The 11,642-nt window shown below is 36.0% G+C and overlaps 1 protein-coding gene across 1 annotated transcript in view; it reads right to left on the bottom strand.

The window, feature by feature from the left end:
• Nucleotides 1–4,443: 4,443 nt before the first annotated feature.
• itga8 (integrin, alpha 8) overlaps nt 4,444–11,642 on the bottom strand; it is a 54,907-nt gene continuing 47,708 nt past the window's right edge. The window contains exons 26-30 of the mRNA XM_034697093.1: nt 8,150–8,269; nt 7,933–8,046; nt 5,610–5,711; nt 5,393–5,515; nt 4,444–5,305 (exon numbers count right to left, since the gene is read on the bottom strand). Of these exons, the coding sequence (XP_034552984.1) occupies nt 5,216–5,305; nt 5,393–5,515; nt 5,610–5,711; nt 7,933–8,046; nt 8,150–8,269 (549 nt within the window). The 3' untranslated portion in view covers nt 4,444–5,215. The remainder of the gene's footprint in view (nt 5,306–5,392; nt 5,516–5,609; nt 5,712–7,932; nt 8,047–8,149; nt 8,270–11,642) is intronic.

The raw sequence follows: 11,642 nt of genomic DNA, 5'->3' as shown, positions 1-11,642 counted from the left end.
GCTTTATTAGTTTCTCTTTAAAAAATTTCTCAGAATATTTCAAATCCCTGTTTCTTTATTCTGTAATTGTTCTGGAGTGTAAAGGTGCATTTTGACCAAGAGTTCCGGGGTCTTTAAGCCCCCAGAACTACTTTCCCCTGAACTAAAAAGTTCCTGTCCCCCCATTGTTGTCTGCGTTTTGACCGTGGGCTGAAGTCCCAAGAAGATTGTGCAAATCAGGCCAGTGACGTATGGAGAAAAAAAATGATAATAGATAATATTTTGAGATCTTAATAAAAAAGTAAACTAGTATGCATTCCCAGGAACTCCCTCTGTGTTTCATACAGTGTAAACTCCACAAACACTGTAACGTTCAACCGAAAGTCCCAGGACCTTTGAAAAGTACTACCCCCCAAAGCAGGGGCTTTTCAGGGGGGAGATTATCTACCCCTGAACTAAATTAAGACCCTGGTTCCTCCGGTCCAAACGCACGTAGTTCAGGGGTAAAGTCCCTAGTTCCGGGGTAAAGTTCCTGCGGTGGAAAAATGCCTTAACTTGGCATTTCCACCTCTCGTTCCAGTCTTTGTTCTAAGTTACACTGACTATCTGTTGTTGGTAGCTTCATGTTTACTGTTGAAACAACAGAGTGGTATCATTGTTCTCATTTAACTGTCAGACAGAAATCAGATAAGTACAATTTACCCAAATGTGAAATATTCCTTTATACCCCCCTGTGTATCCTCACAGTTGTTGTGGCTGATTTGATCCCGGCTCAGATTGAAGCTTGGGTAAGAAACACTGTGAGTTACACAGAATTACCAACACAATGTACTTAGAGAAATAAAGGTGGAAGTTGCAGGTGCAACAAAAAGTTGTCAATCAGTTGCTGTGTGCACAACTCAGCTCAGATACATGGACTTATTAGGCAAAATAAAGGTGTAATATGTGAGGGCTTTATATTCAAAGGTGTAGTGATATTAACATGCTCATTTATGCTCACAAATATGCTTAAACTGGGCCCCTAAAATACAAACTTTTCAAAGCCTTTCTATACAATGTTTAATACAGTGTTCAAGCCCCACCTTGTGGTGATCTATGGAATTGCACTTTGTCATAAAGGGTTTGGGGTGGGGGTGTTTTAGTCTAACTAATACACAGAAGTAATGTACAGTGTGTCTGAGATAAACTGTACTCTCACAGCGCAGCATTTCAGCGTTTTGTAAATAGCCAAAGTCTTCCATTATAATGTTGGTTTGACCTTGTTGCCATGGAGAAGATAAACACTGATCCCCATGTACAGACCTTTGAAGTAAAGTTTAATTTCTAAAACACACTATCATTCATTTGACAGAGACACAGGTTATCACTTCCCCTAAGGTATTTCTTTTGCAGCAGCTCAAAAACAGGAACTTATGGGAGTAAAAGACTTAAAAAATAATTTTATAATCGGGTCGGTTTAAGATTCATGTCGTCCTACGTACAGTCTGTAGTAAGTATCAATAATGTTCCCTTAATTTGATGGTGTTGAGGTTTACTAGTCAGAAACTGTTAAATCTTTACTTCAAATGTTTGGTTTTACATTTGATCAAATATATGAAAAAAATAAAGAGTCCAAGGAAAAAACACAGCGTCTCTTTTTGTGAGAACGTCAAATACAAACTGTGGTTGTGTTTATTCTTTACATGTGAAAATGCGGTTTGTCAGCTGTTGTGACTTTGATAAATGTTTCCACTTGAGGTCTGCCTGATAACATATTCATCTCTGTTCTGATGCTTAGATAGTATCCTAGAGACTATTTCATATTTTGAAAACACAACAGACGGGGACAGTTTGGAGGACATCACCTTAGATGAACATGCTTTAAAAAAAGCAGTAGTCTTTTTCTCTTCACAGGTAGATTTTTATAAATACTTCAAAAAATTTGATAGTTGATGACATAATGGTTCTTTAAGGGTCTCTACCTTGATGTGTTTCCTATGGCTATGCTTCAGATCATGTTAGGAAAATGTACACCGGCCTTCAGTCTGAAGGAAGACGATTATAAAACCAAATCATCCGACTTTGTCTTTGAGAAGACTCCATTTTTGTCTAGCTGATATGATTTGTGTTCTGATAACAACAAAATGACAGATGGTGTCTGAAGTCATGCATTTATGAAAAAAAGAAGACCAATCTCATATCTACAAAAGTCTAATCTACATATTCATGGGATTCTGCATATTTCATGCCCCTAAAAAGCTCTGCATTTTTTTCACGTGGTTGAACCATTTTGACCTTTGCTGACTTTTTTTTTTTTTTAACCTGCAAACAAATAATTCATGCAATGGGATCTTTGGTATTGTAGAGATATCACACTTTTAAAGATGTACATTTTTACATTTTTGTGGAATAGAAGCATATTCTTATAGATTTGGTTTCATCTTTTTTTGGCCTCATTCGTCCTGACCTTGTTCTCTCTCTTTTGACTTTTTTCTCCATTTGTAAATTCAGCTCAAAGCTGAGCACACATAGTAGAAAATGATGTAACTAATTTCTGTCAAGAGGACTTCCTTAGTTGGGTCATTGACCATAGGCGTTTCTAGACAATTTTTTGGGGCTGCTGAAGCACCTCTAAATTGAATCCCAGCACCCCTAAAATTTGAGAGATTTTTACATTATTTTTTTTTTTACTGTATGTTCTTTTTAACAAGCTAGAAAAGTTTCAAAACCATACAATACTGGGTTGAAACATAATATTTTAACAACAAAAATACAACAGCTCCACTGCGTTTTACATGTTGTGCATTGCATTTCAAATGAAAGTCCAAAAAATAACTCCAATGTCAATTTTTGGTGTTTTGGTACTCACTACAGGGGGCTGGTTTATTCCAGAAACATACAGACTGTTTATGTATATGTTGAGGAGCTGCTGTATCAAAATGAGTTATCTTCCCCAGAAATTAGGGTTACCATATGTTTCTTTTATGATTCCAATCCATTTCTCTTTTGCTGTGGTTCAGCATTTAAATAACTTTTATTAGATTTGATGGTTTAGTCACAGACTTTCCCAAAAAGTGTTATACTTTTCTTTCACATATGTGGGAATGAAATTGCATTAAAATGTACAAAACAGTGAAATGTATCTTGCCCAGCCGGGCAGCACTCTGAGTGCTCAGCACCCCGAAACATCCGATCCTAGAATCGCCTCTGTCATTGACGATCTATGAGTTAGATGTTTTGGGTGAATTATTCTATCTCACTGACAGGTTGACTCGAGTAGGTTATCTGTATACTCCTTGCTGGTCCTACAACTATTTGATAATCACTGTATTCATTGTAAGCATGTATAACTCCCAAAAACCAAGATCTTGTGATGTGTTCAGGGACAGTCGGTAGAGTTGAATTTAAGAATGTAACAGTGAAAGAGACTTTAGAAGAGTTTATTGTTTTTTATTAAGTTGATGTCTCAGAACCAAAAAGATAGCACTCACTGCCCAGCAAGGTGGGGCACACGCTGGATAAGTCTCCAGTCCCTCACAGTGCTAACGTGTAGAGACAACAACCATTCATGCACACATTCACTCACACCTACGGACAATTAGAGTGACCGATCAACCTGACGAGCACGTCTCTGGACTGTAGGAGGAAGCTGGAGTACCCGAAGAGAACCCACGCATGCACCATACCTACCTTTAATGTGGGTTGATAATCACACAAGTCAGTTTAGGCTGCATTGCACCACCAGGGGGAGCAAAAGTCCTTCCTCTTGTAGGAGAGTCATCAGCCCTGAAGAGAAAAAGTATCTGTTTTTTTTCAGACCTTATTGAGAGCGTAGGACAATGAATTAGAGTCATAAACGGGGAAGGTCGAGTGGGGGATGACATGCATCACTGTTATGGCGTTTTTGAATTATAGTAATAATTTTAGGATTATGTGAACTTCTGGAGAGGAATGCATCGAGAGTTTTACTCTCTGACTCCAGATTGGACAGGTAAATGCAAAGTAAGCTACCAAGTCACAGGATCATACAGGATGTGATAAATAATCAAATAACACTTTATTGTGATAAAACCTCACACTTCATTCATAACCCCAAAATGACTCAGATATGACACATTTAATAAAGCATGCTTTGAATTCAGGCTCTTGATGCCCTTCTTTTAAATAGATAATTTCAACTGCTATAAGAAATGCAACCTAAAATCTGTAATTTGGTCAGGATGTTCACAGTGTCAGACAGTGTACTGTGTTTTTTTTTATATTACTGTTTATCTTTTAATTTTGTGTTTGAAGTCTTACAACTTCTACTTTAATAAAATTGACCCGAACAAATTCTTGAACTAGCATGTGTAGCATGTTTTGGCAGTGGAGATATGATCTGTTTTCTTGCAGATTAAGTTCTGTAGTCAGTTTATTAACATACAAATAAGTGAATTATTTGCAATTTGTCATTTTGAAAACATTTAGATGGGTCTGTTTTGTAAATCAGTCCAAGCAATTGCTTTTATTGTTCAGCATTACAAACAACTAATATACCAATTATTCATTTATATACATAAACAATGAAACATTAAGCTCTAATAAAATAATGCCAGTGTAAACAAGCTTCAGTATCACACAACGCCCAAATATTGCACATACATTCATAAATATAAACATCAACTCTGTGTCTATGCAGCTGCTTGTGTGTGTATGTGTTGAAATCTGCATACAGGTCGGTCTGAGGAAATCTACATTGTAGGATAAATTAAATCTGGGAGTAAAAAACGTCATATTTGAAAACATGGATGATGCCAGAAGCACCCAGGAAACACACACATGTACAATGCCTACACACATATGCACACACACTAACTCTCACACACTGAGGCGCTTGTGCATTTATCTCAAGTCTCGTTGTGCCTCACTAACACAGACACACAATGTTACAGACACATTGAAAGCATAGTCTTCACAACTAAGTCCATCTTGTCTTCAGTTCTGCTCTTCATCACAATGAAAAAACAACAGACGTGTGTGTGATTTATTCTGAAAGAAGTGTTTTGGTCCCTCTATGTCTGGTTAAAACCTCTTTCTTTGGTCCCGATCTGTGTGAGGCTGCAGTCTTCAGTCTGTTCTTCAGTTATGTCCATTAACAAAGAGGCTGAAGACTTCAGCCAAGAAATGTAGGGTCCAACTAACAGATCCCAGATCTGATTTGAGCCACTCAGAAGGTGCAAATCCCTCCCAAACCACTGTCCAGGAGCTGGCACTTGTCTCAAGCATCCCCTGTTTGATCAGACGTCAGCTGCTCTTGGTCTGAGACGTCATCGTTAGTTGGCGGCCGTGCCCGGTCAAAGAAACCACACTGAGGGAATCACATTAACCCATTAGTGTGTGATATGATTAAATTACATAGAAGAATATTAGGATGATGTATGATGTGTTTATTTACCTTCCACATGGCTAACGTTAGCATGGCAAGCACCAGCAGCCCCAGTAGTATGGCCAGGATGATGACCCAAAGAGGAACAGCAAAAGACACATCAGGAGTCCCCCATAACACAAGCGTCCCCATCTGTAGAACACAAAAAGAGACAGTTTGGTGTTTATGCTGATAAATGTCTTTTGTTTTTCCTTCAAGCTCTCAGACTAATGTCACTGGATCTTACCGAGGATGTGTGTTGTGGCAGCGTAGAGGATTGGACTTGATAAGGCATGGCCGTGACCATGAAGGACACAGTAGAGTTCAGGATGTAGGGGTCATTACGCCTCTGTAAGACAAAAAACAGTATAACTCTAAAGGAGCCATTTGACCATTGACATAAATACATTTTCATGTTGGTTTGTAAGTGAAGAATTATTTTTTGAATTAGAACCTTTGCAAATAAGCAATCAGTGACAAAATTGCTAGGAAGATAATTCAGCGGCCAATTTAAACTGATGCCACATTCAAGCTAGGAGGCTTAAACGTTGCTTTACTGACTTTTAGCTACATTGCAGGTTTGGAAATTATACAAATAAAGAGAATATTAAAAAAAAATCACAATTTAGCTAGCTTATAGTAATGTTAGCTAGCAAACACTGACATCAGATAGCTATGTTAGCTATCCAACACTTATGTTAGCTTTCTAATAGTTATGTTAGCTAGCTGACTGTTATCAGACTAATAGTTATTTTAGCCAGGAATTAAATGTTTATGTAGCTTTTAGTAACTTTGCTGTCTGTACAACATGGGTGTTTTCCTGAAAACATGATCCTACATCCCTCACGAATTCAAGCGCTGATTAATTACAAGGTGTCGATATACATGGCAAAAACTCAAAATCTTACCAAGTGAAATTCTCTCATTTTTAGTCAAAATGTCTTATCCCACTTAATTCAAGATAAATTTACTTAACAAGTAAGATTTCAGCAAGATAGAGGGACTTGTTTTTAAGACAATGCATCTAGATATCTTGTTAAGTCAAACAATCTTAAAATGATCTTGTTTTGAGTTGTTATTTAGAAGAAAGGTTTATTTTACATTTCATATATTTTTAAAGCTGAGATCTTATTTGTAGAAGATGGATAATCTTGATTTAAGACAAACACTCAAATGAAGATGTTGACATGAAATGCATTAGTGCAAAAATCTTTTTTTGAGTGAAAAAATACTAATTGTTAGCATTCCTGTCTTATTCTGAGATACAAAGCTTTAAAATACTGGTAAAATATTGCTTAAAATAAGTTTTCCCTGCTAATTTTAAGATCACAGTTTTCTAAATATTTTTCAGAAATCTTACCAAGCTAATTTTCACTTGTTCTATTGGCAGATTTTTTTTGCTTATTTCAAGTTAAAAGTACCTTGAAATAGGTATAAGTATCTGAAATAAATAAGTATCTGTTTCTCTCATTTTTGGTGTTTAGGGCATATTGTAACAGCAGCAATATTTGCATAAATTGATATTTTGAGCTTCCGACCCTGGGTCTGTCATCAGAGGAAAACAGCTTTGGTGTAAATCAGGGGTGTCCAAAGTATGGCCCGGGGGCCAATTGCAGCCCAAGGTCCATTTATTTATGGCCCCAGTTTCTTTCTACAAACAAAACTAAAGTCAATCCAGAAACGTCTCAAAAAGCTACATCTGGACTACCTGTCTAAAGCCAAAGCTCTGGGAATTCTGCAAGAGTGCAATAAAGAAGAAACACAAGAACTCTTAAAGTTGACAAGTTTTCAAATTAATGTTTTTATCATGATGTGAAAATGCTCTTGATGAACACTAAAAGTTCAGAAGACACAAAAGAGAACACAAGACAAGATCAAAAATTAGGAAATTGTACAGAAAAGGCTAAATTTAGTGCATAATAAATGTTCAGAACTAAGGAAAATAATTATTTAGTTCTTAAATTGTTGTCTGCTGGTCAGAAAGGTCTTAAAAACAACATAAAAAAGAAGTGTGATGAAATCCAGATCGTGATCCTGCCATAGGAAAATTATGATACAATATTTTTTCCCACATTGCCCGACCCTAATGAAAAACATTTTCCTCCAGAAGAAGATAACGTTTGCTAATGTTTACATGGCATGTGGAGAACTGAGGACTTCCTAGTTACTGATTTATTGAGACAAAATTTAAAATGATTGTTATTAAATAGAGTTCATATATAACTTTTATGATTCCTAAGTCTCAGTAGGAGCCACTGGCCCTGAGGTATTCTGACAACATCATATGTGGCCCTCTTTGAAAAAAGTTTGGACACCCCTGGTGTAAATTATCCAACTACTGGGTGAGCAATACATGCTGGTAAAGATCCTATGATAGGATTAAAAACTCCAGAAAGGTAAAGTAAATGAATCTAATTGTGAAATTTCTCAACCATAGTTTAAAAGTCAGGAATACACTGTAACCCTTTGTTAGCTCTTATTATGATACAAAAATATGACAAACTAATGTAAGTAAAGTGACAAGTCATTAAGCAATAAAGAATATCAAGTAAGCAGGCCATGATGCTGACCTGCAGGAAAGTTTGTGCCCAGAGTCTTGAACGGATTTTGACTACTGCACTCTGCCCTCGATCCAACCGACCAACCACACACATGATCCTCAGACACGAGACGTTGGTGCAGTTCTGTTCATAAACAGAGAACAGAGCAGAAAGATATAGAGATTACATTGATAATGCTTTAGATAACCTTTTTTTCACAGAGGATGTAGATGTTTGTGATGCTCACCAAAGTTTTATTACTGTAAGTCTGAGCGGCAGTAATAGCTCTTTTGTGGCGGCGAGGGGGAGGAGTGCTGGTGTTTCTCAAGAAACCCAATAACTCAGGTGTGTCCTGGAGAGAGGAAATCTGAGGAAACAGAAGAGATAATCATTAATATAACAAATACTTCACTTTTTGTTTCTAACTAGGAATGAAAAGATGACCAAACTAAGACTTTGATCCCATCTGACAAGAATTGTTTTGTATATCACCATCAGCTAAGCTTCAAGATTGTTGCTAAGGTCAAACCTGGGCTGTAATATGTCTATCAGATTTGACTGAAAACCTGTAGACATATTACAATTAGACAAAGATCCCACACCAGTCCAAGCTTTTTTAAACAACATTAGTAGAACATGTGGTTGGGTCTTTTAAGGACAGACGTAAGGCAGAAAGAAACTCATTATCACCTACTGGCTGTTTTGTCTGGTCTGTATTACACATGGACTCTGATAGAGTCTATAAAGCCAAAGGGAGGGAGATAGTGGACCCAAAGAGAGAGAATGCTATAAAGAAAGATTTAAAAGGCGCTTTGAGAGATGTAATAAAATAAAACAAAATCACCACCTGAGACATTTACGCCAAGCCATCTATTAAAAACATGTTTTTTCAAAAGAAGGATTTTATTTCATAATAATAGCTACGGAACCAAACAGCAACAGGAGACCGACAACCTATTGGACTGGAAAACCTGAATATCACAGTCACAGTTGACACATAATAGATAGAAAACAGCTGTATATTATATTTGTTTATCATCTGGGAGTCTGGCTCAGGACAGAGCACTGTGAAAGCAGCCAACTAGTTTTAGAAGTGCAGCAAGGCAACAGGAATTGTCTCCTTTTCTTCCAACAGCTTAATGATTAGCAGCGGTAGAGATACAGAAAGAGGCCAGTGATCAGGAACAGCATTTTGACAGCCAGATTGAGGTGTACAAATGTACTACTGTAAAATAAAGGTTAATATAGATATAAACTTTAAGCGCATATTTTTTTTTTTATTGTTGATCTAAAATGTAGCCATGAAATGACCACTGCCTGCCACAAGTTATAAGAGTTCAGCTTTCCTTGACCAACAAGCTGAAAGGGGTTCAGTTAAGAGTTTTAGTAGTACCAGCAGCTGTGAACAGTAAGACCACATATGACTTGAAATTTTCCAATACCATTTTGTCCCATTTCGAAATCAGGGTAACACTTTACAATAAGGGTCCCTTAATCAGCATTAGTTAATGCATTATTAAGCATTAATTAACAGTTTAATAATAGTTTAATAATCGTTACAATGTATTACCTAACATTAACTAACACATTAGTTAGTGCATTAATAAGCAGTTAATTAATGTCCACTGCTCAGAGTTAATTAATACATTATTAAGCATTAATAAAAGTTACAAAACTTAATTAGTTAACCATTAGTGAATGCTTTCTGGACCCTTATTGTAAAGTGTAACATATGCATCACTTAAGTAACACATTATAAATGCTAAACTGACTCATAAGCATCAGCATAAGCATAAAACCATAAGTTTTCTAAATGCTGCGCATGTGTTGTCAAATTGATGAAGATGTTTTCTTAATTTGCTTGTGTTTTGTCTTTTTGCATGTGTTTTCTTAAGTTGCAGTGCTGTGAGCTCTCAGGGCCACCGTACTTCTCTGTGCCAGTTGAGATGTTATCTGTGATTATCTGTTTTATTCTAAATAAAATGTGTTGAATTCTTCATATGTGTTGCTTCAACTACATTTCAACTCATTTTGCTTCAGCGTATGTGTTACCTAAGGGATACATGTGTTACACTTTACAATAAGGGTCCAAAAAGCATTCACTAATGCTTAATTATGGTTAAGTAATGCTTATGAGGCAGTTTAGCATTTATAATGTGTTACTTAAGTGATGCATGTGTTACACTTTACAATAAGGGTCCAGAAAGCATTCACTAATGGTTAACTAATTAAGTTTTGTAACTTTTATTAATGCTTAATAATGTATTAATTAACTCTGAGCAGTGGACATTAATTAACTGCTTATTAATGCATTAACTAATGTGTTAGTTAATGTTAGGTAATACATTATAACGATTATTAAACTATTATTAAACTGTTAATTAATGCTTAATAATGCATTAACTAATGCTAATTAAGGGACCCTTATTGTAAAGTGTTACCGAAATCGGAAACCTGGACTTCATTGGTTGGTACTGAGAGCCCCTCTGACGATAAGGTGATAAAAAACAAGATTTATTTGAAACACCTGTATACCGCAAAATTGTTGGATCTGACATCAGTGCTTTTGTTTCTATATATTATAGAATATATAATCTATATATATCTGGAAACACTGAAGTAATGGTAACCTTCTTTTCTCCACTTCAAATCTAAAAAAGAACCTTAGATGTGTGATTATAAATCAAAACTAATGAGTGCAGACATGATCTACGTAGCTTTAACTAACGTTATACTGCTAGTAATGCATTATTAGCTAATGATAGGTAGAAACACAGAAATAAAAATAAAAGATAAGCAACCTTGGAAATCTGGCTCCACAGATAAAGCCAGAAGTGAAAAACTTGGGTGTTATCTCGGATTCTGAACTGAATTTTGAAAGTCATATCAACAATGTTGCTATGGTAGCATTTTATCTTTAATAGGAAAGTGCAAGAATCAGACTCTGCCTCTCTTAGGAAAATGCTAAGACACTTACTCGTGCCTTTACTTTCTCATGTTTAGACTATTGCAGTGCACTTTATCCTGGCTTATCAAGAAAACAAAAAACCCACCACTAGATCGGCTGCACCTCAATCAAAATTCAGCAGCAAGAAACCAGCAAATGAGAACATACAACACCAGTTTCTGCATCTTTTTTATTGATAGCATGTTATGTTGAGGAGAGATTTTCAACTTCTCTCAACTGTCATCAAAGCACAAATAATTAAGCACCTTCATATCTTTCAGATGGCTTGTGTGATTGCAGAGTAGGTCACTTCACACTGGCTTGTTGTGTGTCCCACAAACCAATTACAGGAAGTTTGGGGAGGCAGTTTTTTGTAGCTGTACACCAAAGATTTGGAACGCACTCCTGTCATAGATTAAACAAGCAACCTCTGTCCAGAATTTTAATAAGCGACTCATAACCTATTTTTTATGGTCTTGCTTTCAATAAATTCAACCTCTCTTTCATGTTTCTATTACAATGTTTAGGGTTTAGTGTCACAAAAATGCTTGTATTTTCAGATCGCTCTCATCTCTTTTTATGCTTACCTCCAAATGTTCTTACCTTTTTACTATTATCATTATTTTTAGATATTTTGTTTTTATTGTTTTTACTATTTGTTTATATTTCTTTAATGTTTTTTGATCAATTAAGTTTTTGTTTTTACATGGAGAGCACTTTGAGCTGCATTAAATGTTATGACAGGTACTCTATAAATAAAGTTTACCATTACCTCTTATTACTTTTTTTAAAA

Source organism: Notolabrus celidotus, chromosome 12 (assembly GCF_009762535.1).
Source record: "Notolabrus celidotus isolate fNotCel1 chromosome 12, fNotCel1.pri, whole genome shotgun sequence".
Taxonomy (NCBI): domain Eukaryota; kingdom Metazoa; phylum Chordata; class Actinopteri; order Labriformes; family Labridae; genus Notolabrus; species Notolabrus celidotus.
The sequence above is the reverse complement of the archived record's forward strand: the minus strand, read 5'-3'. Positions and strand labels throughout refer to the sequence as shown.